General features: G+C 39.2%; 1 protein-coding gene across 3 annotated transcripts in view; it reads right to left on the bottom strand.

Annotated features, from left to right (window-relative positions):
• kcnn1b (potassium intermediate/small conductance calcium-activated channel, subfamily N, member 1b) overlaps positions 1-26,434 on the bottom strand; it is a 57,897-nt gene extending 31,463 nt beyond the window's left edge. For 2 of the 3 annotated variants that reach the window (XM_036521522.1, XM_036521521.1), the window contains exons 1-2: positions 25,142-26,434; positions 89-538 (exon numbers count right to left, since the gene is read on the bottom strand). In XM_036521522.1, coding sequence (XP_036377415.1) covers positions 89-538; positions 25,142-26,413 — 1,722 coding nt within the window. In that variant the 5' untranslated portion in view covers positions 26,414-26,434. Of the gene's footprint in view, positions 1-88; positions 539-11,337; positions 11,391-25,141 lie in introns of those variants that run through there. The other variant, XM_036521523.1, reaches the window with a different exon arrangement.
• Between the last annotated feature and the right edge of the window lie 636 nt (positions 26,435-27,070).

Consider the following 27,070-nt stretch of genomic DNA (forward strand, 5'->3'; position numbering starts at 1 on the left):
TTGCACAAATCTTCATAAAAATTCAATTGCAAATATAGCATTATGAACATTTCAATGAGTTGACCCATCAACACCACTTATTTCTTACCTTAGTGTAAACCCCCCAGGAGAGCTCTGTCTCGGTCACCATGACAACAATCCCGAACATCCCAAAAATCAAGGCATAGTCGCTTAATCGCTTGCGCTTCTCAAAGAGAGCCCTGCGATGGCCCAACTTGTAGCCGATGTCCTTGTTCTTCTTTTGTGGCGCGCTGCTGCCCTCCCTGGCCAGGCTTTCGCTGGATGCCTTGCTGGGGTCCTCACCGTTGCCCTTGGAGACCACCACCTCCAGGCCAGAGCTGTGCAGGGTCTGGAGGGGCTGTGTCTCTGAGTCGAGCTCTGCAAGGTTGCGCCGTGACGCCCCCAGGCTGCCCAGGGGTCTCACCACACCCCCATTGTACTTGCAGCTGTTCATGGCTATCTCAGGGAATGGGTAACTGCTCTCAGAGAGGGAGGGCTTGGATCCAGCATGGCTTAGCTTCTTGGGCTCAGCATTTACCTACAAAAAAATATACAATAACAATAAAAAATCCTCATATATCAATATTCACATTTGTTTTTCTTCAAATCCTGTGGTTCATGGATACTAGCTTTTCTACATATGTACACATGTATTTTCTATCAGTAATTCTCAACAATCATCATTTTCAGTAAACTCCAACAGACCAACTACCAACTTCTCCAACTACAATTCCATTGACATAGAAATGATATATGACTAGACTTACTAGAGTGAAATTATGCTGAAAACTGTTTGATGTTCTTTTGGTGTTTGCTTTTATATAATCTTAAACAACAGGTAAAAATTCCTTGCAGACATACTCCTACCACAGACAGGGGTCATGACAGGAGCCCCAAGGAATACAAAGCACCCTGAAGCTAAAGGATGAACTGTTCAATTAAATAAACCAAAAATGAACACTCCACAGGCTATGAAATACAGGGGAAAAATTAAATGAACAACAAAGCCCATATGTAGTACTACAGCATTACTGAAAATGCATATGTAGATTGCTATTAAATAACATTAAAGAGATTGTTACAGTCCTTTACAGATAAAATATATCCTTAAAGTAAATAAAGTAAATCCTTAAACAAGCAAAAGTAAAGTAAAAGTAACAAGCCTTTTTTTAATTTTTGCCAAATAAAGTTAAAGTTGTCAGCTAATCACTGGAGGTTGTCAGAGGGAAAATCTCTTATTCTGTAAATGGAAGTCATTCAGCTGCAATAAACTGCATATCAACAGATGTAGGCTAAAAATGTTCACGTGTCTGAACCCTATCAGTGGAGATGTGAACGCTGGTATGATATACACATTTATATGTGTATGATTAAATGATTGTATGGAAAGAAAATGACGGATGAGCACTCAGCAATTTCTTTCCTTCTGCCAAGCAAACATGCATGCAGGTCATTTGAGTTTTTGAAAAATTGATATTTGATGTAAGAAAAATTGTAAGAAAATGTAAGAAAAAATGATGTAAGTTTGCAAAACAGATGTGTGGCTCAAAATTGTGATTTCATTTGATGACTCTTTTCCCACTCTTTTTATCACAAATATTTCCTCAAAAATAATTGGTGAAAGTACACTTGGCACGCTTATAACCCTGATTTAAGAGCAAATACAAAATTACATAATAAATACTCACCTTAAAAATTCATAATGCATGTAACAGTCTCCTTAAAATAGCATCTCTGTGCAATAGCCAACTTATCTTGGGCTGGGTAATGGATGACTTTATCCCTTCTCATTACCACATTGAGAGGGTGTACAGTCATTCGTACAGCTCGACAGAGAAGGAGATGGAGTGTGTAACTGTGCGTCTGCATGAGGGAGAGTGTGTGCTTGCGCGGGTGTCTGCCTGCCAGCCGGTGTGTGCATGGATCTGTTGCAATTCCTTTTCAGCAGCGTGAGACCCATGAAGGTATTAATAAAAGCTGAAGCTGCGGGAGTCAGAAAGCGTCATTCATTTCCTCACCTGCTGAAGCAGCTCTGCCTTATCTCTGTCACAAATTGGCAAAGCGCATGCTACACAGCTCCCTGTTTTGTTTTTTCATACCCGTGGTTTTTGTTTAAATCCCAGGGAGGTGGGAACATTGAATAATGGCAATGAGAGAAGGAAGGAAATGGGAAATAACTTATGGGGACTAGAGATATGGGAGAAAGGGAACATTCTGCTAGATTTTGCTCGTTCTGTCGCCCAATAAGCCCTACCATATGTTTACTACTCAGAATATCCTGAGCAATCTTCTTAGACTGCCATGGAAAAAGTAGGTGACACTTGCTTATGAATATATCATCCCTAATACAGAACCTCACCATGTATTTCTGAGTCTGCTCTGACAGCATTTAACATTTGACAGTTTATGTATGATTCTTCAGTGACGGGGAGGGGCACCTACTCCTTAGGTAAGTTTGCGTCTGCAGACCGAGAAGATTCCTCCCATCAACAGTGCACAGAATCTACATTTTCTAGGGTCTGAACGACATAAGCAGCAGTATGGCTGTATTTTCCTCGGATTTGCACTTAATATGCACTGCATACGCTACATACATCCCTGAAACAATTGCAAAAATTCTGCCTTCTCCTCAATGTAATAAGAAGCGTGGCAACCCTCTCTTTCAGACACAAAGCCAGCATCACCGCTTTCAAACAGTTTAATTTATAAATCTGATGTTTGCATGTATGCATTAGCACCCACCTTCCACCCCTATTTCTGCACGCCTTGCCCTGCATGGAGTCTACCTTAAATTAATAACAATCAATCAAATCATTATTACAATACATTAAAAAATAGTATGTTTATCAAGTAAAAAGTATACTGTCAAATAAGTACTATTGAGCTAGAATTAGTAAAACAGAATATTTCAACTAAACTGATCCATTTATTTGAATTGAATTCGACAAAACGTTGAGCTTTACATGTTGTCCGTATTTATGATGGGCATTTATGTTATGTTAAAATTTGGTTTTAATATACCCACCACTTTATTGTTGAAGTAACATTCCAAGATCTGTAAAATGGAAGTGGTCACCTCTTGACAGGGGTAAATTACTGGTCTAGCTTATGAGTTTTAAATAAAGCCAAACTTAAGTTGGAAAAATGGTTTGTGAATGTTATTACTACAGTGGAGTCAGGGACCATAATATTGATGGATACAATTTCAATAAATAGAAATTAATGGATTTAAAATACATTTTGATGCCTGTAAAACTACTTATCTAGCTGAAGTACACTGGTTATTTTAAATATCTATGAGCATCAGAGCTCACCATGATAGCAATGTAAATAGTACAGCATAATCAAAAGACATACCTGACTATTGCAGATACCAGTGAATAGTTATGACAATATCTTAAACAGTTCATGATTTACTTAGATTCTGTCTTTTAAGCTAATGTCACACTAGGAATGACAATGATAACTATACCCATAAAAAAATCAATTTCTTCAGTTCAAATGAATAAAAGTGCTCACACATTATGACAATAAAAATGACCTTATAAGATAAGGATGTCATTGCCATACCTTCCACAATGTTTTTTCTATATGTATATCAAATGCAAAAATATTTCTAGTCAATTACTCCTGAGTAAAAGACTGCTGAAATACTATTACTGTGATCAGTCCACAAAAAATGGTACAATTTTACAATGGGACAACAAAACTTGGAAAATCTCATGGTGAAAATGAAAAAAGTCAGGCTGTACAATGTGTGGTAGCTTCCTTAGTAGTAATCAAGCTACTTGTTCCACATGTGGTACTTGCTTCCATTCTTGAAAGAATGTGTAGGAAGGGAGCTGATTGACAACTTTGTTAAATAATGGAAAAAAAACATCTTGCTGTGGAGGCACCTTTCAAGAGGTTGTATCACCATTTACACATAGGCAATCATGATTATAATTGTTTAATAACTGTAAACTGATAGCATAAAGGCTGCTTTTGAAAAAACACATAACAGATTTTTATATCCATGGTCAGGCTATGATTGGGCCAAAAGGATGATTTTGATAACCAACTAACCAGCAATTAAAAATCACAACAATGTTGTGTTCACAATTCAACAACATCAAGACCCAAGCCTCATAACACCAGAGACACTGGGATGTCAGTGGACACATGCCTGCCTTGTAACACTGACATCACAATTTTTTCAGTGTTGTTCAGACAGGATTATATCTTATTCTATAGACATTGCATATCTCAGTACAGGTATATGGATATAGACAGTTACATTCATGTGAGCTACAGGTCTAAATTACTTTTATTTACACATTACAAACATCACAGAATCATATCATCTGTTAATTAGCCAGCTAGCTAGCCAACCCAGGACTTTTCACAGGGCATTCACTGTCTTGTTGCCAATAGATTATGTGAAGGATGCACCTCTTCCAAACCAGTCGCAGTGAATTTCACAGTGGCAGCCAAGATAAGAAGGAACTAAAAATGCTCTCAGTGTATTCACACCAAGCCACTCTCACATACAAATCATGTATTCTCCACATCAATACATGAACATTTATATAAAAAAACAGCTCTGCCACTCAGACTATTCATATCAATATAACACAATCTTATAACAATTTAGGCCACATTACCTCTCACTAAAGAGGGACTATTTAAAATGAATAATATGCAATATTTCCTATGTTATTTCATGTAACCTGACCCTGAGGTATCATATGATGTTTGTTCCAATGTCCTCTGTGATTGCAAAGCATCCAGTTTTAAAAATGGTCAGCAAATAACATCTGCTTCCTTGTAACTGAATGTTGTTGAACAGCAAGTTTAGATGAGATTTGTCTCTGCCAGCTTTGCAAGCTGCTCCAAAATGAACACAACAACCTTTACAACCCCAATATATTAATATACAATGAACACCATTAATTTGATACTGTTGATACAAAGACATATTTATTTTTATGTCTTATGTTTTATGTTTTATTACATATTTTTATGTGTAGCTGTTGTGTACACCTGTTACAGGCAGCAAAGAACAAACATAAAAACAAAGACGTCAATGTCATAACATGACATAACATAATTTGTCTGGTCTCCCAGGAACAGGGTTATTGCTCCATGTTGCAAATGTAAGTAATACTTGCAATTACTGGTCTTCCCCCCCTTCTTATTGTTCCGCCTTTCATAGCTTCTATTAAGGGTGCTCAAGTTGAAAATTTATGTTTGCATTTATATGCAATATTATATGCATATTATTATGGCAGCCTATACTACACCAATAACACTGATATCTGAATGGAAATGAATATGAGGAAAAATTGTGTGTAACTATTGTGTAACAGAAGACTGCTTTACCTACAGGTACATAGAGCCACATCAGGAAAGATAGGTGTGATTTGGTCTAATATATCTTGTCGACAAATTTCCAACTATGCTATAAATAGATACAGATGACACCTGCAGAAAATAATCAAAAGAGTTGCTTCTATAATATTGCTATGATACTGCAACTAGAGAGGGGTATGTGCAACCTAGTATCCAATTATCTATAAGAGCATGCATTAATTGAGTACTGAAAATGCTGCACAAATAGAAATTAGCATATTAATTAAGTCATGACAGACAGTAGCTAAGTCATTGTTTTTTAACTTCAAGCAATGTTGTGGTTTATACTCTACTTTTTGTCATTGCTTGATTTAAAATTATTTTGTATCAATCATGAAAACTACAGCTATGATGCAGTGGACACATTATCATGGAAAAAGCAGCAGCATTAGCTAATTAGTTAGGAAATTAGCTGTATTAATTAGGAAATTAATACAGCTAACTAGCTCGCAAACTAAAATAACTAATCTCATGAGTTGTTGAGCTGCTATCATTAGTGAGGGTCTCTGTATCTTCGATACCATAAACCTTTTTCAAACATCACACAAAGGCTCAGGCCTGTTTGGAGAGCTGTAAGAGATTTGCAAGTTAGCTTGTTAACTATGTTAGCTGCTAGCAATTAGCAAGATAGCAAATAAGCTCACTCAAACTACCAGCAACAAGACGTTATTTACATTATCTTGCTTGCTATATCTACCAAGCAACTGTCAGCAGTATTACTGCTTACACAATGCAATCCAAGTAGGATTGTAGCACTGAATTTTTGTGATGTTTGGTGTATGTTGTGTAAATTCTGTAGGACGACTTATTATGTAACATTTTTCCAGCTGAGAAATAAGACAAAAGTTAAGATCCTGATGGATTTGAATGATTTTCCACATTTCGCTAGCAGAATAATGACTCATACACCAGGCAAACTGAAAAGCCATCAACAGAAGCACAGCAATTAATGCTTGGGGTAAAGAGAAGTAAACACTCAGTGAAATCCCCTCATATACAGTCCCTTTAAGGGAAATAGGTTTGTGCAGCAAAAAAAAATAATAATAATAGGCTCAACTATACCCCTTTTCCAGTAATTTCATCCATACAATAAACACCCTAAAGCACAGACAACCTAAGCTAAAAGAGACTGCTGGGACTCCAGCAACTGCCTCTCTAATTATTTTTGTCAGTATCAGGGAAGCGAACAAACCACATCCCGTGGGACACAGCACTATAGGCAGGCTGGTTAATCGGCCTTTGGCTTCACCTAAAGTCTTTGCCCCTGGCATGCTACTGAATGCAGCACAAAGAAACACAGCTTGGAGTTATTTATACATTACATTATGTTCTTTGATGTTATGTACTTTTTACCTCAAAACAAACAATATCAAGAAATAGTAAAGCATGTTTGTAAAATGGGCAAGTCTCTTCAAGACATATTCTGTCAACACAGTTGCACTCCATGAGATCCATCAGTGAGCTATAGGGCCAATGTCACAAATACTAAACAGCCCAGTCAAATCCCATCTAGTGTCTTCCTGCTTTTATGTTACCAGTGAATGGATGTATAAATCCATTTATGCACAATTACTTTCTATCTCCCAGCATTCTATATGTAGTGCATCTGCATGTCAAACACTCCTATATCCATGATGCTACCCATTATAATCTGAGCTATAATTTTTATTTTTAATGTTACTTCTTCCATATCTCTATATGATGTTATTACCCCTGGGTAAAAACCTATTACTGCTGAACTTACAACCAAATAATATTTAGCTCCCAGCATTATCTCAGCATAATGCCACTGTATACCATCTGCATCAGTAACCATCAGTTCTTTTTTAATATTGGGCTTAGTAGTGGAGCAAAAGGGAGGTTTTTTATTAATAATGGTTTGTTGATATGGTTTCTATGTAGCAACTGTGCACTTGCGTAACTCCACAAAACTTATCTACTTAAAATAAGTCACAGAATGAGGCTGCAAGGTTTCTGAGAACTTTTGGCTCCTTTTGCTCTTTCAGCCAACCTTTATGATCGCCAGCTGTACATCAGGTCCACATCACTGTGAGAGCCCATGTATTCATACAGAAGCACAGGGCAAGATAAATCCTCCACACATACATGCTAACACCACGTTTTCACAGAGTGCACTAAGAAGAGGACACCCTGCCAAGGATAGATGTATCTCCCTGACACCATCTGAGCAGCTCATAGTCAACTGAAAGAGCCTCTGTGTGTTGACAGTGGTGTGGTGAAGGGACCCTGCCCGACATACCCACCCTTACTCTGACACATTTCTGCCACTGTGGACCCCAGGTTATTGTTGGAAAAGGCTTGCACCTGGGTGTTAGAGTCCAGGGACTCTAACCTTCGAAGGAAAAAGGTGATTTCCATTGCATGACTAAAACCATGAGATCTATGGACTGGACTCAGAGTTTACTCCAGAACAGCATGTATCAGTGCATGTGTGGAACAGAAAACAGCTGCAACAAAGCCAACAAGTACTGTAAATTAAAGTAAGAAAGTGACAACAAAACACCATCTCCCTTTGTGGCTGAAGATTGGATGCTGAGGCACAACCACTCTTCAATGCCTCAGTCTACTGCTCAGTTTCCCCTTTCAGCTTCCTAGGAATAAACATTGAGTGAACTGTCCATAAAAAATGCTCATGTTTTATTTGCCAAAAAATCTTCTGCATGTCTCAACTAGTCTGGCACTGGAATTGGTCAGTCTGTATAGATGGCCCCCCTGTTGGTTTCTTATGCCCAGGAAACAAACATTGGAGAGAAGGGCACTCAAAAGGACATACTGCCTGAAGAAAATGGAAACTGAAACACATTGCATTCCATCTTGTGCAGACAGCCATTTTTGTTGTCTTTGCACCATGTTTTTAGTCTTTCAGTGTTGTCTGTTTAATCTCAATGAGAATGCATTCCTCTAGCTCTAAAAAAATGTTTGCTTGGGTATATGGTTGCTGACGCCCTCCAGGAAATGAGTAACCTTGCTTTCCTCAGTAGTGATCCCACTGGCTCCCTGCCAGTTTTAGGGGATCACCAGATCAGTCTCATTATTATTGCTGTACTGTGTATCTTGAGCATAGCTGGGGGCTTCGGTTGAGTAGATCACTTCAACCAGGTCTTCTGGAGAGGTCTGATATCTCTTTCTTCCCCCTCCAGGGACGTATTAAAAGTGTTCAATCTGTAGCTTAAATGAATCTTCACACCCCTTGGGCCACTTAGAGCTTCCCATGAGTCAGAATGCCACTGATATGCAAATAACACTGAATTCTCCTTGTTTTCCTCCTGATGAACTTATATCTTAAATCACAGTGTGCCTCACTGGATATGAAACTCTAAGTCTTTCTTGGTTAAATCCATGCAGGTTGCTTTACCACCTTCTAACCCCTCATTCAGACCAACAAGAACCTGTTATACTTCCCAAGAACAAAAATTATACTTGACAATCATTTCTAAAGCATTTTGTCATTTGCCCTGACCTCATGATCTCACATCTGAATATATGAATCTATCTGTTCCTCTCAATCTACTCCGCTAAGTTGTTGGTACACTGGTGCTCTCTCATTTAGATGCTCCAACTCCATCTTTATTGGCCTCCCTGCCATCCCAATCTGACCCCTCTGAATCATAATTTTGCTGCCCGACTGGTCTCTTCAGTCCTCATCTGCTCCCATGCCCCTCGTATTCATACCCCCAAACTCCGATGTCAGCCTCCTCTATTCCACTACTGGCTGCTGTCTGCCTGTCCTTTACCTCAACTCACCCCCAAAAAAATGGTCTGCTGATTCTCATCTCTCACCCCTTAGTGGTGGAAAGAGCTACCCATCACCATCAGATTAGCAGAATGGGTGACTGCCTTCTTTCACTTCCTGAAGACTCATTTTTTCAGGCTGTTCCTGGGTACCTAAATACCTTGGTTCTCCTGACTGAGATCTATGTCCAATTTGTGCGCTGGAATTAAGACTAAGCTTGCACTACTTTATTTCCTCCCCATTTTGAATTGATCAGTTTTGATAGTAGTGTATGACATAACTAACTTATTATCTGCATTTAAAATCATGAAAATTTTGCTCTGCTCTAGCATTTCATAATGCCCTTTAAGGTTTAAATAAATACTATTACTTCCAGTAGTAATAGATAATGCCAGTGATATAAATATAAAAACAGAACTAATAATTTGCACATTTCAATTGCATTTAAATCTGTTCTCTATTTCTGCACATCACTTTATCTTGTGATTTGTGAGGTAATATGTGTTTTCCTGGGATACTATTTGCTGGTGCTCTCTGATTTTTCTGTAAGTGAATGTGAATTATTACTCCAAGGTTAGACGACAGTTGTGACTGTAACCAGGCAGCATGCCAGCCGGCAGCGTGGCCAAGTCCTCTCACACCTCTGCAAAAACATTCCTACGTCAGGCACATCCAGCCCTCCCCATACATTGCCCTTACTCTCCTGCCTAGTGCTGGCCCACATAAGACGGGACACTATTTGTCATATACAAAGACCATTAAAGTGTTTAGGAACTACAGTCACGGTTGTCCTTCTTCCATGGCTCCCTGCTTACAGTTAGGGGGGTTAAGACAGTCTGTCTGTGAAGTTCAGAGAGGAGATTTTTCATGAGAGAATGCCATGTATTGCTAATCTGTTTACTGTATTGAATAGCTTCATGAATCAAGAACCCATCATAACCCCTCTTTGTCATGAAGAAAAGGGCTGCACATTTACAGTACAAATACAGAATTGGCCAAAAGTAGCTTGAACGCTACATCTTTGAGTCTCCTCTCAAGAGATACTGAACAGCATTAAAAATACACACTGAAAATAGGTTGGTAAGTGCCATTCAGGTTAGCGGGATGGTAACAAATGTCACCATAAAAATCCTTTATTACAGAGTCAGACCCTAACTGCCATTTCAATGTAAAACTTGCAGAAAACATAAAAATCATGATGAAATCCTTTCGTTCTGAAAGCTGTCCATTGTGATAACCTTTGATCTTTTTTTTTAAAGTGGCACGCAGTCCAGTAAGAGATCCTTATAGTTCCATTCGAATACAGTACCTATGGTTTTATACAGCAGATAGCCAGATAACCACAACAGTCAGTTCTACCCAACTACAAAACCCAAAAAGAGGATATAGTGAACAAGTAAGAATTGCTAGATTAAAAGGGAATTTATTCGGCAGTGAGTAATCCATTCCATGCAGTAGTTTTCCACATGGCTACCCGCTCGCATGGCAACAAGGCAGCATCCGGCTGCTTTCTCAGTTAACCCACATGCAGTCTTTTGTGTCAGCGTGAGCAGGTCTGCCATCTGTACCAACTTCCCTAAGCCCGAGGCAGCTAGCCACCAGTGTGCTCAGTGAAATGAGACAGCAAAGGCCACAATAATTATCTCTAATTCTCTGCATTACAGCATCACTAGCCAAGTCTCAGTAGACACTTGCAGGAGGAGCAATATCCTTTAGTTTCTAAAGCAACTGTTACATCACAAAGTACTGGCCTTTTCAATACCAAAGAGATTTCATGGTACCTTCTAACTGTAAACTCTCCAAAGCACCCATTCTCCTTCCTGAAACACAAGCAGCAATATAACAAGGCAGATGTAGCAGTCCCTTTTTCACTAGCAACCCCCTGAGAGAGAGACAGAGGGTGGTCGTCCATCCCCCTTCTCTTCGTATTTGATTCTGAATGCCGTGCTGCATCTAGTTGCTACGAGCTGGAGCCTCTCAACGAAATTGAAAAGCCACGGTGCAGAACAGTTTAAATGAAGCACTGCAGCACTTTTCTATCACCCCTCTCATCCCTCTCTCTCTCTCTCTCTCTTTTTCTCTACACACACAGACAGATCTCAACCTCACAGAATCCCTGTCCTGTCCACCTTGACCAGGCTTGTAAACCTACTCCCCCTTTGAAAAGCACAGACACTTATGATAAAACTTACAGTCACTGTAGTTCTGACCAGCTTCCAGCATTGGAGAAAGCCAGGGATATTCCTTGAGCCGCTCAGAGGAAAGGCTATCTGCAGCCTGGGTTATAAGAGATGGCAAGAGGAATTGAGAGGAAAGAGAAAGAGCAGACTCTTATGGCCATGCAGCAGCACCTTAGAGTCATCAGAAGAAACACACACAGGCTTCCCGTTCACCGTCGTCCATTTAAATCCCTCCAATCCTCCTCCCCGTAATGTCTCGTGGAGAGATGACAGTCTTTGTTAAGCGGAGATCATTCGGGATCTCAACCCCCCCCCCAGCCCCACCTCGACTGATCAGAGACGTGAATCTTTTAGTTTTCCTTGAGTGGAGCTTTGTGTGCCCAGTCTGGGCTCAAGCTGCTGCCTGCAGCAGACTGCACTAACAGAGAAAGAGAGAGAGAGAGAGAGAGAGAGAGAGAGAGAGCAGTAGGGAGGGAGGGTGGGAAATGAAGAGGGAGGGAGGGAGGGAGAAAGAAAGAGGGAGAGCAAGCCCCTGAAGGCAGAGAAACAGGCTGCCACTGCAGAGAGAGAGAGCTGCGAGCTGTAGCTGTACCAGTCTGCCACACTGCAGAGAGAGCTGCCAGATTCTAGGGATAGCCGAGGGAACACTAGACTATACTGGAGTCTAGTAGCCAAAACCCAATTTAAACAAACCAGCAGAAGGTGAAAAATGTAAACAGTGAAAAAATGCACCATTTTCTTTGCTATTATCAAATTCCATTCAAAAACCAAGTGCTTGATTCTGAACATGAATTTAATATAAAATGTGCATGAAATATCCCCAAGTTCAAGACACTACCAGGAAATAATAGTTGAACAATGTACAGACATTTTTGTTGGTGTCAAATAACAGGTGGATAGCATGTGTTGCATTATTGAAAATCATTGAAATACAGACAAATTCTTGAAACAACAATCCTGTGAAACTTTTTAATGGAGGCAGTGAAAGCCTTTTCAGCCAGGTACTATTATGTGTGTTTTTTGTTCCCATTCAATCACTTTTTTGGAAAACAAAATGGCTCAAATCAACTACCTATTTTCTGTACTTTGTTGTGAATTCTTAACCCAATTGTATCTCCATATCAAGTATCAATCAATAATATCCCATAGCAATCCTCAAAACTACAATGTCATTGTAGTTAGAGGAAAAAGGGGTCCATATGATTTGGACAAAAAAAGCATTAGTCTTTTGAAACCAGGACATTCCTTACACTTACTCCTATATTCAAATGAATAATTGTCCTAACATAATTTTACATTAGCACTGTTAGGATTTTCAAACCATAAGTGTACCTTCCTAGCTGTTGAGCTTTGCAAGTCACAGTAATATAATAATATTGTGAGTTAAACTCAGTTTGTTGCATGATATCAAATTAAAAAGAAAACAATATTGGTGAAGATGGAGATAAAACGCCTGAGACGCTGATGATGAGAATATTTGTTTCTTCTCATGTCAAACGACCATGCTTATTTCCAAAGGTGAGTAATTAAATACAGCCTTAAAGGCTCATTTCTGTTTGACTGAATTCCTTTATACTTTCACTGTAAGACAAGTGACCCCCTTGCTGTGTAATCTTAACACTCACACTGAACACTCACTCAAATGACAACTTTCATTAAAAACAGAAGGGCCTTGTTGTCTTCCACACTGAGATTTCCACACAGCATGAAAAGTGCACTTTATTTCCTGATTAATACAATATACCAATACTTTCCCATTCAAATACTTTCCTGACTTGTCATTTTATGTTCTTCTGTATAAGTGATGTTGAATGTCCTAAGGCCTGTTTATTCCACAAGGATATACACTGCAGTACTGCTGTGCACCAAGGTCTAACATAATCTGATAATGCTCCTAATTTTAGGTATTTCTGGACCGCTTTCAGGTTTCAAACCTTACAAAACATTCACAACTGAAATGAAACCCGAAACTATTAATATTGCCATATACATGGCAAATATTATGACTATTATTTATACACACATATATAGAGATAAAAAACATCAAATGTCGCATTAATACATTCGATTTAGGTATGTATTTCATTACTAGTATGACTAGGTTGTTTATGAATCCCTGGTTAACCTGTGAGTACTGAGACACTGAGACATTATTTTGATACAATCAGTATGAATTTTTGTATCAGATTTGAAAATATGACCAGGACATTGTTTTCTCATTATCATATTATCTTTCATTACATGACCATCTCCCTCCATATGTACTTAGGCAATACCTTATGATTACATCACACAAGTCTACAAAATACCCTACTAGCAACTATATCCTTAAATTAATAAAATAAAAATGAGAATGAAGGCTTGATTTCCAGATTATGGAATCATTCCAGTGTGTCTCATGGAATTGTGGACTGTATACTCTGGTCAAGCCCCTGGCACACGCCCCAGCATTTATCACATTTAATTAATTCCTTTAATTTAGTGCAGGCTAAAACATTGCCTTCTTTTTTTACAATCTTCTATGAATGTCTGACTGCACAAGGTCAACTCAAGAAAATCAAAGTGCCTGTTATGTATTGTGATACTCCCTTGCATGCAGAGGGATAAGCCATCTAATTTGATGGGCTTCAATACCACCCTAAAACACATTTTAAAAACACATGCACATTGTTAGCATTAGAATAAAAAGATCCACACTGTCGTGTGTTGACCTCTATGTTCATCTGTCTGAATGCATAAGCCTGAGGTCTATCCCTCGCACCTCTCCTCTCTCGTTCTCTCTTTCCCCCTCAGCCATCTTCAGTCTATACAAATCTAATTTAGAAAATCCATTTTGACGTTGAATTTGCACCTACTCAGATCTCCCATCAAGCTCTCTATTCCTCACCCCCTCCCCGTAATGAAATATCCACGGCAAACCTGAAGGGGTTATGATTGAATCTGTGACTCACAGTTTCCTTTTTTTGTCTTTACGCATTAGAATCCCATCCCGTCTGAAAACCACCATCTCACATCAATCCATCACTCCGAGCAAAGCTCACTAAGAAGACCAGACCAGCATGACAAAACCAGCGCAATAATGTTCCTTACAAGGCTGAGTTAGGGCTTGATGGTATATGATGAGAACCAAGTATCAAAGCAAATAAAAATTCAACATTATTAGTATAAATGAAAAGAATGCCAGAGAATTCTATTATATTGAAAGAACAGTATAAACAGTGTATAAGTGTGTAAACAGTGTGTAAGTTATTTTCTTTATTATAATAAGTATTAATGTCATATTGAAATTAAACAGTTTTACAGCCAGACATGCTGAATTCATAAAATGAACAGTAAAGGCTGATGCTGGACAAATGATTACATGAGACATGCCGTACGCATTCATAAAATAAGTATGGCCCTTCTGTAAAATGTAACTGAGGAGGAAAACAAATGGTCTGTGTAAAACTCTTCTTCCTATCCAGAGAACAGAAATATAAAGAATACATATTATCTCCCAAGTATATTGTTTTAAAAAGACAAGAAGCTGCTTGCCAATAGAGAACAATGGAGTACTGGAAAAATAGGTGATCACCAAACACACACAATGGGGTGAATGTAAGTCTAACTGGCAACTATGCTCCTAGTGTGCTCTGACTTGGAAAATAAAGACAGGTTGAAAGACTGAACACCTTCTAGTTAAAAAAAACTACTGTAGATATGGAGGTTTCCACTGAGAGCAGGCACAAAGTGTAATCAAAAGGCAACTAATATTTTTCATTATGATTATCATGTCACAGAGCAGCAGTCCTTGAGAGGAATGGCACTCATCAAAGCACTAGACAAATCTGGATTCAACACCCCACAGAAGACACCATATCCTAGGCTGCAAGCCAGGACACAGCAGAAGCCCTGAAATACGGATCAAAATCTCAAGCTCAATGTTAGCTTTCTCTCTAACACATATTCTCGCTGTTTCTTTCTTTCTCTCTCTCTCTCTCTCTCTCTCTCTCTCTCTCACACACACACACACACACACACACACAGGAATTGTTGGCTAGGCTTATCACCGGATAAATGTTTTTGAGAAAAAGGCACCAGAAAAATACAGCATATGGGTGTGCAAGAACCAGATACATTTAGACAACTATTGCCATCCTGCATTGCTACAGTTCATTAAAAAAACAATGCAAAGGCATATACAGATTAGCTGTTCAGCACAAACCACCTCTGTTCTGCTTGCTATAAAACTGCATTTTAAGACAACCACTTCTGACATTTCACTTATTACCTTTTTACTATAGTCATTGACAGATGTTGTAAGCCATGTTTTTGTCAGCATTTATCTATTGTATTCTGTTAAAAACAAACAAAAAGAAACTGGTTAATTTACAGAGGTTAAAGTCAAATTATATCTTATCTTCAGTGAGTTGTATTTAATTCAAATCAAACTTGCTGTCAAATGAAAGATGCCAAGTAGAACACCAGTTCCCAAGGAGTTACAATAACTCCTGTCATATTGAAACCCCCCTCCTACCCCCCTAAAAGATATACTTTGCCACAAATTTGATTAGTTGTATAAACCGTACATGCAATTGGTAAAATACACAAAAAGGTTGGATACCTGCTTTATTTATGTAGTCTGCTTTCCTTAGATTGGCCTCTCTACACTTAAAATCCACTAGCTAATAAAATCAACCAAATTTCTAGCATCGTTGAGTCCAATAAAAGCCAACAGAATAAAGCATTAACAGGTGCTGAATCCCAATTTGAAACTATCAACAAATAAGTAAAGGACAGTTTTCGAAGGAAGGAATACACACTGAAACACATCCATGCCAATAAAAGCTTGCCTTTGTTCCCATCTGAGAACAAAGCATTCTGTCACAATGTCAGCATTAAAACTGAGTTCACCTAACAAATGATGCTATGCTCCAAGATGCCCCATACAAGCTGCTGTTTCCTCAGCCCTTTGTTCAGGCACTTAAAACAGTTAACTGCTGTTACAGTATTTCTTATCATGAAAATTAGGGCACTGAACATACCACATTTACCCTGCAGAAATCTTAGCACAACAACTGGATTCTCATCAGTGCCAAAGCCAGTCATGAGTAAATACACTGCTCTGACACACACACACTGCCAGCACTCATTCTAATTTGAAGATGAACTTTTTTGGTTATTAACTTTCAGCGTTACTCTGAAAAATGTGCATGTTAAATCCTCAGCGCTGCCTGGCTGACACTATTTTACCCTGCTGCTGTGCCCGACTGTGGCACGTACTCATGTTCTTTGAGAGGGAATTCTCTTTGAGACACTGAGTTCCCTTTGGAACCATCAGTCAGTTCACGTCACCAAAAAGTATCTTATTTTCTGAAGCCTGCTGCACAAAAATCATACTATGGCGATTACCCACCAGAAAAGGCACAAACCCAAACAGAGTTATGTTATATGAAGCAAACCAGGGGTCTTTCATTGCTCACACAAACAATATCTATGTATTAGTGCTGAATAAAATCAGCTCCTGGTGTGAAGTCTTGAGGTCACACACCTATGAAATACAATAACCAATTGACTGAAATGGAATTGTGCTACAGCTGGCATTGAGATAGTTTTATGGTAGAATATATAATATTAGTAATAAAAATAGTTTTTCACCATGGTTAAAAATATTGGTTGTGACCTATTGTATTCTGTTAAAAACAAACAAAAAGAAACTGGTTAATTTACAGAGGTTAAAGTCAAACTATATCTTATCTTCAGTGAGTTGTATTTAATTCAAATCAAACGTATATAGAAAAATCATCTGAAGGACGTTATTAAAGTGATTGAAAAACACAGAATGACACTGACTTCCATTAACAGCAGAAGCAAAGTCAAAGTCATTTACCTTACGGCTGGGGCAGAATCTCTGAGTAACCCTTCCAGCACAAAACAGAGAAAATCAACAGATAAATTTTTGAGTTCTAGTCATGGAATCTGTGACAGTGATGTCAGTGGAAGTATCTCTTCCTTTGAAAACACTTTTGATAGTCATCCACGACAGAGTAATAAATATTCAAAAACTGGAGTCCCTCACAAAAGCAAACTCAGAGGGGTTGACGGCAAAGCCTTAATAAAGAGACAAGACAAAGCCTGAATAAGTGCGGAGTTCCAAACACCAGAGCAAGACACAAGGGAACCCAGTCCTGTTTCTGAGTGACGAATTACCACAGAAACAAATCTGGGAACCTCCTAAATGACTGTCTCTGAGGAGAAAACAAAAACAAATACAAGGCACTTTCCATCCTACTTTGACAATAACGTTTTGTCTTTACTGACTATTGGTCTCCTTTATTGAGTGATACAGATTTTTGTCATAATTTAAAGAATTAATATTTTACAAGTGTATACTGTACTTTATGTAGAAAGTAGTAAGTGTGACGTACTGCTATTTTCACGACATGTGTGAGCTGTATATCACAAAGTGGGACTAATATGCAAGTAAACTAGGATTTTTTTTTTTGTTATTTATATGCCATATCTTGAAGTTGCATAATTGTGTTATCTTTAAAAACATGGCTTCCCCGTCATTATTTTTCATTTGCATATGATATCATGATTGACAACCAGCAGTACTCAGTACAATTGGACAAACAGTAAGACTTTCCAAGTTTATGACCAAACTTGGGAATCTTATCTCCACTCAGCCTCAGAATTTATGACTTAGTCTTGATTTTTTTTTCCACAGGCAAGTTATACTTGTTTTAAACGAGTATCTCCATAAACCATAATCATGTCTGATCAAAGCTAATGTCACATTCTAAAGTAGAGCTTGCATTGTGGCCTCATTCATTTCAAGTACTTTTCGTTTATTCCAAGAAGTGAACTGCATGCCCCTCTCTTTCTTACCACCTCATGTTCTGTTAATGGAAGACAAGCAACAGGATAAGAGGGATTTTATAGCAACCAACATTCCCCCTCCATTTTATCTGCAGTCCTTTTGCTGTTGGGAGGCAGACATAGAGGATGCCCCCACCCCCAGTAGGATTTTCTATCAATACTAATAAAGTTACTGCCTAGCTTGATTATGTCCTACAAGAAAAAAGTCCCGGGAATTGTGCTGGCAGCCCCCAGCTACGGTTTTCTTCGGCGATGATTTTTTAAAATGAAATTAAGCGCGGTGCCTGAATTTCCTCAGGGGCCTCCAGTGTAAATTGACTCCATTTAAATGGGTTTTTCGCTTTAAAAAGAAAAGAGGGGGCTGGGAATGAGAAGGGCAGCAGCAGCGAGACTCCTCCGATGAAGAATGAAAAACAACAAGAGAAAAACAGGGTGCTCACTTAACTCATCTGCTGATGTCTGCTGAGCACTGCGTCACACTACCTGCCTCTCACCAGTAAGGTGTGAGGTTCCTGTCTTTACACAGCTCTGATCCCCACCCAAATACACTCTCTCTCTCACATTGCTGTGGATGACATTCTAAACATTGGATTTGAGGACAATTTAGAGCAAGCAATCGGGTCAAGATAGCTACACCTGCTCTCCAACCACCTCTGCTTCATTGCCAGTAAAAGCAGGTGTTTATGCAGGTGTTAAGGCTGAGTTGCACTGCTGTGTAAAGAGAGTTGCTACTGATGTAAAAAAATTGGTGGGATTGATTTGTGGAATGGGAGGGCTTAAACAAGCAAGTACTTTCTGCAGATTCCAGCACAGATCAGCGTGAATTTCATTTACGCTTATGTCTGCAATATATTTATAGTCAGCAACTGTATAATTCACAATAACTTACCATTAACATGCCTGTTTTCTACAGGTAATTTTTTTTTGTACTGTTTTATTAAAAATGAGTAAAAACAACATTTTGCAGAGCCATTTTTTCCACACATCGTCTATAATATTTCACTTCGGGTTGTGGATCACACCATTTGACCTTCAGCAATAAAATTTTACATTTCCTCATCACACACTGTTATAATCATTACAGCTTGCAGAGGAATTGCACACATCCTATCCACAACCACAAAATTAACTACAAGAGAGGATCCTCTGTAAACAGCAGGTCATAACATTAATGACAAGTTAAAGGGTTTTTTTTTCCCTTGCATGCAGAAAAACAGACATTTTAGTCTGATGTAGCCTAAAGGTTTATTCTGGAACTATTTTTAGGGTTTGGAAATGCCGAACTTACAAACGTCACCAATCACATTTATGCAGTACAAGGTCAAAATGAAAGCTGAAGAAGGAGAAAGAATTAAAGCTTAAACTACCGGCTTATCATGATTTCAAGGGGAGCCAAAATAGTGTCATGTTAAGAGAAAACCACATTAAAATGTGTTGGGGGAGAATCATGGTGATTCTGCATGCTTTAGAAACGGCTTCATAAACAAGAAGATTCAGAAATATGAAGGGTGATTTTCAGCACAAAAATTTAATCTGGAGATCGAATGAATATGGTTAATTTTTCAAGTAAACTGGACAGCTTTAAGGCTTCAAGTTCACAGTGTGGGTTTAAAGTTCTCCCCAGCAATAATACAACACACATTAAAGTATCACAGTGCTGCTGAACAATAAAAATTAGATGCTGAATCTTCAAAAATAGAGGGAAATATTAACATTCAACAAAGCAAAACCAAGAATGAAAAATGAACAAATGGCTATGTTGGATATTTATTTAATTTCAATTTCAGAATGATAAAATAAATATCCAACGTAGCCATTTGTTCATTTTACATTCTTGGATTTGCTTTGTTGAATGTTAAGACTTCCCTCTATTTTTAAAGATTCAGCATGACACAGAAACACAAGGAACTGTGCAAATAGATTGTTTTAGGGAGACAATCAAAGCACTAATGCTGAAGAAATGAATTAAAATCTTCATTAAACTAATGGCAGAATTACTTTTTAAATAAATTATTGAACACAATCTTTTTATTTTACTTGCTTTAATGAAGTAATAAATGATTGTGTATGCAAGTCAAAACCAGGTTTACTCAAACATCACTATTGATTTTAACTTGGCTTTAACTATAGTCTTTTAATTGAACTGACCTGAAAGTAAATAAAGATTTGTTACTTCTATTTCTGTCAAATAAGTCATAAAGCTCTATATATCTATAAAGAGCAAAGGCAAATTAGACTTCAATGAAACAATTAATTAATTCAAGAGTTTAGGCAGAATGTAAAAATGGACACCTTCTGGTGCTTCATGACTGAAACTGTGGAATATTGTAGTATACATAAGGTAAATGATATACAGAGGAGTTGGAGAAAATCTTTGTTATAAGTGCACAGTGGTAGAAGCACCACTAAAAGTGATCCTTCTCTCTCTCTCTCTGAGGTGTGGAGCAGAGTACACATGTCCCTTCCCGTCATCTGCTTCACAATTAAATTAAACTGCGGTCAGCAGGTAAAGAGCTGCTATGTGGCCACACTGGGACCTCTGCCATCTATTTCAGTGTTACGCAACAACAGCCCGGAAGGGATCAGATGGGCTCTCTCCATTCCCTTCTCCAAGGTTTTCCCAATGTGACTGAGAGAGAGGTGAAGCCGTTCAAGGCCAAACCTGTTCAAGAAAAGCTACATGGCAAAAATTAGGCCGAAAGAAACTAACAGAATAATTTTATCCCTATTATGATGTATTCTCTGTTGCTTGATACAGTATTTCAATGGTTTTACCTGATGCATTGACAATGCAGACAATGCATTGAGTGTGTGGGCCCGTGCTGTAACTACTAAATTAAGGGAGCACTGAAGGAAAAAGCGAGGCCAATTACAATCCACAAATTACACTTGACTGACCAGAGCAGAAACAGCTGTTGAGCGAGAAAACCTGCGGCAGCACTCGTCATCTCATGTGTAAAGAAATCCCCGCAATTATGTGTGCACATAATTCCATACGTTTCCCCTTGTGCAAAGGCACTCAAACATGAGAAATATTACTGTTCACACTGGTTGTGAAAAGAAAGCTCTCTGAAGAAAGGTTGGCCTTTGAATGGAATGTACGCAGCTACAGCAAACCACGTGTCCGTTGCTCCCATTCTGAAAGATACATGGTGAACCCCTAAGGCATTTCAGTCCGCCTTTTACCTCTGCTGGTCCTCTGTGGTTAACAGAAGCAGATCCATATACCGTACACCCATAGGTCTGTGAGAGTCTACTGGGAACATATTCTCCATAGCTGCTGTCATATTCAACAAGCCCATTTTAAAAAAAGCAATTTCCAGACTGGACCAAAGTAGGAACACATAGAGAGAGAAGCAGAAAAAGAGATCCACTGGCTGGACTTATTACCTGTTCTAAAGAAAAAGCGAAAAAACCCTTTTTTCTTCAATATGAACAATGAACAATCCTATGTCAACAGCATATGCATGTGGCAAATGTTATCAACAGACCAGTAAGGCATTTTCTTAGCCTTGCCATTCCTGAGTATGCAGAGCAGGATGCATGAGTTTTGGTTCCACCCTGCTGATAAGTGGAGTTGACGTGCCCACTTGTGTTTGCTTTCAAGGTGTTGGCTAGCTTGACCCTGGCAACAATGACTACAATGAAAACATGTCCCCTGCATGCAACACCACCCTGAGCAGTGGAGTGATGAGAGATAGCTATGGATCAATTAGCAGCTGACTCTCTGTGGTGGGCACCCCCCAGCAGGGCCACAGGGTTTGGCCACTATTCTCTCTGTTGCAATGCTATGGAAAATAACTTCAGGGGGAAACTTCCCCTTTACAGCTCTGTAAAATGCAAGACCATTACATTATCTTCCCTGTGTATAAGGGAAATTAAAATAATGTGTTTAGCGTTCATTGGATTTTCAAGGAAGAGACTGCACCAAGCCATAAGGACAAGGCTGTCACCTCTGCCCCTGGCGACAAAATAAGAAAATGGAGAGAGAGGTTCAGATGAGAAGAGGGAGGAATGCTGGATGTATCTGACACAAGATGGTGAAGCTACGTGGCATTTTTATACTATAAAAAGCATCTAAGCACATGTGGATAATTGCCTACTGGGATGTCTAGAAATATACATTTTTTTTAAATAAAATTATTTTTGTATAATTTTTGTTATGATGGAGGATTCCATTATTTGAAAAATACAATCTTACCTGTAGTGCAGATGGTACCATGTCTGTATTGCATCGGACAAAGGGAAAGCTTCTGGAACTGTTTTTCCCCCAAAAGATTTGGTTTGAACAAATTTAGTTCATATCATATTTAGTACACACAGAACAAATTTTAGTTAATATCATTCGCTGGGCAGTTGTGGGACTCTTCTTCTCCTAAAGTAATGTTGTAAATGTTGTTCTTCAGTTACAAAGTTTGAAAAATCTAAGGAGGTCTTTGAGAGATAAAGCACTTGAAATCTGTGTCATTCTGCTGGTTTATTAATATGTATGGTATACATAAATGCCACAAATAATGCTTTGAAATGAGAAACGCCAAACAATTTAAAATGAAGTTTAATGCTTGCAACCTTGCCCGATTATGATTTTGACCTATTATAAAACCTCCAATCATAAAACTGTAATATGGCACAGGTCTTAACTACATCAGAGTGGAGCCACAGACAATATATTGTATTAAGAAAAAACATTTCATTAAATTTACAAGTACACCTAATAAACCATATTATCATGACATAACTATTTGAAATAAAAAAACCCATGGCATTATGAAAAAAATGAGCACATAATCAGACTTTAGTTCCAGACTGTACAGCCAGTTTGTAGTGCTAAACAGAGTCCGAAACCCAGCTGCGGTATATTTGGCCATAGTGTCCTGAGCTGGGCACGGAGCAGCTGGAGCCATGCTGACCATAGTGGCACTCCACTATCTGCTCAGGGTTAGGGGAGGGGTTTGTAACACGACACAGGCCTGCCACAGAGGCTCAGGTTACATCTCTCCCAATAAGTGGCAGGAATGAGGGAGTAATTACATGTGAACAACAATAGCATTTGCCTTGCACCCGTGCTGGACACTGTTGCCAGGGCCGGACACAATACCATTCTTCAATGACACCTATTCATTTTCAGTAATTAGTCACGATCTTAATGAGAATGTAAATAACCATAGGCGGCAGCGGCATTGTGATCATCATCGTCGTCGTCGTCATCATTGTCATCAGCATCATCGTAGGTATTAATATCATTTTAATGAGCGTGCTTTGTAAGGAATGCATTATTGAACCCTCTCTCTTTTACTCCTTTATGGCTACACAGGACAACAAATTAATTACACATGCAATCCCATTCCTTCTCAGAATCCCTGAGCATGTCAGCCTCACTCAACCTTAAATACAAAGTTTTTTCCACAGTTTTCCCAATTCACCATAGTTCTGCCTCTATCCATTTTGAATCTTTTTTTTAGAAAATAACAAACAATAAAGGAACTTCCAATTAGTAGAATTTAGTTCCAAAATAATCAATTTCATTTTTCACTAAAACATAACAAGAGAACATCACTGCAACTAGACTCTTCCACTCTTTCAATATTTGTGGTTAAACTAGTACACACTATTTTGCAATCTTGCACAAGTAGACTGAAACCTAATCAGAGAGGCTGCATTTTGGTCAGACTTCCTTGTAATTCCTGCTACAACAAACAGCAAATATATTAAACAATTTGTGTTTTGTAACATAAAACACACAATATATTCTTTTATATCTGGAAATCTGTTGCACCTTTATATTCATGATTATTAATAAATGTGTTAATAATTATAATCACAATTATCATAATATTGTGACCTGTAGCCTTGATATGATACACGTATATACAGGAGTGTATTTTGTTAAACTTTTTGTCTATTCAGATTTTATGTTTTCATTAAGCAGGACCAAAAATAACTCAGGAATGCATCAAATCAAACATGGGTATCTTGTGCATATGACATTTGTTCCCTCTTCTCCATCTTATCATTCAAATCCCGAGAAATTATGACAATTATTTCTACAGGTCATGTCCTCTTCTACCAGATAGGCCTAATCAAATAAAAGTGCATTTGCAATCACAGACATGTCTGCAAGCCTGAGGTCAGAAATACATGCTTGCCTATTGTTGCTCAGAGCCTGTTTTATTACAGATTGGGAATGAATGAATGAATGAATGAATGAATGAATGAAAAGGAAGATAAATAAACAAGGAGAGAGGGGGAATAAAATGAGTCATGAGACTGTGGTGCAATGCACTGTAGAAGAGAACCATCGTATCTTACAGCAAAAGCATAAAAACGTCATATACACAACTGGTAGAAACTGCAATCCAGCTCTTTCAATTACCTAAACTACCTCCCCCTGGTATTACTGTTTAACAGGCGATTTCTTCCACGGCGATAGAGAATGATTATTGAAACTTCCAACAAAGACCCTCTTCCAGGGGTCGCTGAATTGCTTGGAAACATCCAGATACAGAAACCATTTGCAAAAGACTATTACCGCCCGTCAAACAACGCATATATATTATAGTCTAAATACAAAACAATGCGATAACAATTATTCGAAAACAATGATAAATAAATGATGGTCTTTACGACCCCTACACACAGCCAACAGGACTGACTATGTATGCGAGCGTGCGTGCGTGTGTGCATGTGTGTGTGTGTTTGTGTGCGCGCGCGCGTATGTGTGTGCGTGTGTGTTTGTCTCATTGAACGTCAAACTGCTTGAAATTCTGAAGGCTGCAGTCTGCAGTACGTAGCCTACCTGTTATTCACAAACTTTACATCCACGTAAAACACACTGCGCTCTTTCTTAGCAGGAGCAAGGTGTTGTAACTTGGCAGTCAAGGAAGGTAGCAAGCTACAATCATTGCGATCAGGACACATACACAGTTGTAATGTTCAGGTGTTTAAATAAATGTACCTGCTGTTCTTCTGGTCGGGTCTGGTTTCCTTCTTGGTGGTGGTTCTCCGGCCACAAGCGGTTGCTGAACGAAGAAGGAAGGCTGCTTTTGTTGCTGCTAGCCGCAGGTAAGTTTCTCACTAGCGGGCGGCAGGGTGGGTTGACAGGGGTTTGGTGGCACTGCTGTTGATGGGAATTCTTTTTCTCGCCTGGCCCCTTACAGTCTTGGTCACAGAGGTGCTGCCAGTGTGCGTCTTTCTGTTGATGCTGCTGCAGCAGTAGTGATTGCTGGTTCCTATTCAGCTCTCCCGATCCGTTGGCGCAGTAGTTGTTGGGAAAGCTGCTCCCCACCAGTCGCTGTTGCTGCGCCTGCAATTGTGGTGGCTGTTGCTGCTGCTGCAAGTCCTGAGGTTGAAACGAAAATAATCGTTGGTTTACTTCGGTTGCCTCGCGTGCATTTATATTCAATGCCTTATGTGGGTTTTGTATAACTGAGCCAGAGGAGGGGTTCTGTCGTTGTAGCTTTAAATGATTATGGGGTTGCTGCTGTTGCTGCAACTGACTGTGCTCTTGCAGCCCTCCTTCTCTTCTGCAGTGACAAGCAAGATGTTCCTGTTGGTAATTAGCAGTCTTTTTCAAATTATCCTCCCGATTTGGGCTCTGCAGAAGCAGCAGCGACGACGGCGGCGGTGGGGAGGGCTGCGGGTGCGTGAGGGGTTGGTGCTGGCGAGGAGGGTTCGCCTCCTTAGAAAAACTGCAGTGGCAGTCCTGATAGAGGGGCTGCTCCGACTGCGGATTATAGCCGGTGGCCTCAAGACTCTGCTGCAGATGTATGGACTGGTTCGTAAAGCCACAGCCCTGGTTTTTGTGTCGTTGGCCGGCTCCGTGGCTTGTCACTAGCGGTGAACCGCCGTGCTGCAGTTGATGAGGTGTGCTGTCTTGCCGGGTGAGAAGGCTTGGGTTGGGCAGTTCCTGATTGTTCTGTTGATATAAGGTGGTAGAACGCTGTCTGAGCGGCGGAGGTGGCGGCGGCAAGCTACAGACTGGAGGGGCTCTGCTTGATGCTGCTTTCTGAGAATAAGTTGCAGTGCTGTCAGCGCTTCTTTGCTCCTGGCTAGGTGTTTGGTGCTGGAAGACAGCCCCGGAGTACCGATGCTGCATCCCCTCTACAGCTTCGTCCTGCTGTGGCTGCTCCCTTGCGCTGTAATATTCTGGCACCCTTTCATTGCGAACAGCCCCAGTAGAATCGAGCCGGCTCGTCCTATTGGTAGGTTTGACCAGGACCAGCCTCATAACGTCACTGTATAGCTACGAAAAACACCACCTTCATGAGAAAATCTGTCGCTCCAAACACACTTTACTTGAATGAATCCCAACAGCACGAAGATCGAACTGTCGCGATCCAGGTGGAAAGGTGAAGGTGGGTTTACTAGGAAGGTATCGAGTCCCATTTTCCTTTAAACATGTATCTATTGCCCATTATAGAAATCTTTATTAATACCATATTACATCCATGGCAACAGAAGAACAAAAAGAAGAGCTAGATTTCACTTATCAGTTGTGCAGAACTTTAAATTTGCTCAGATTTTCCAATCAGCTATCTTCACAGGAAAAAATACAAAAACTGTAAGTATGGTTATTTTATTGCAGTAGATAAAAATTACAGGTTTCCATTACGGAAATGTTTATTCACTGTGTGACGTGTAAAGGTTGTTGTGGTTTTATTTAGATTTCCTCTTCTTCTTTTACAGCATTGTTCAACAGTTCCAAACAAGAGTGACCCTGTAAAAATATAAGTTGGTTAAGAAAAATATATTCAGTTCTAATTTTATAACATAAAACAGGTTACAATACCACATGTAACTTTCTGTACTGTATGCAGAAGATCCTGGGCCATTTTAATCCTCTTAAACCCTACCAGTATTTATTTGATTAACAGGTAAGTGTTAA

This window comes from Megalops cyprinoides, chromosome 2, assembly GCF_013368585.1.
Source record: "Megalops cyprinoides isolate fMegCyp1 chromosome 2, fMegCyp1.pri, whole genome shotgun sequence".
In the NCBI taxonomy this organism is placed as follows: domain Eukaryota; kingdom Metazoa; phylum Chordata; class Actinopteri; order Elopiformes; family Megalopidae; genus Megalops; species Megalops cyprinoides.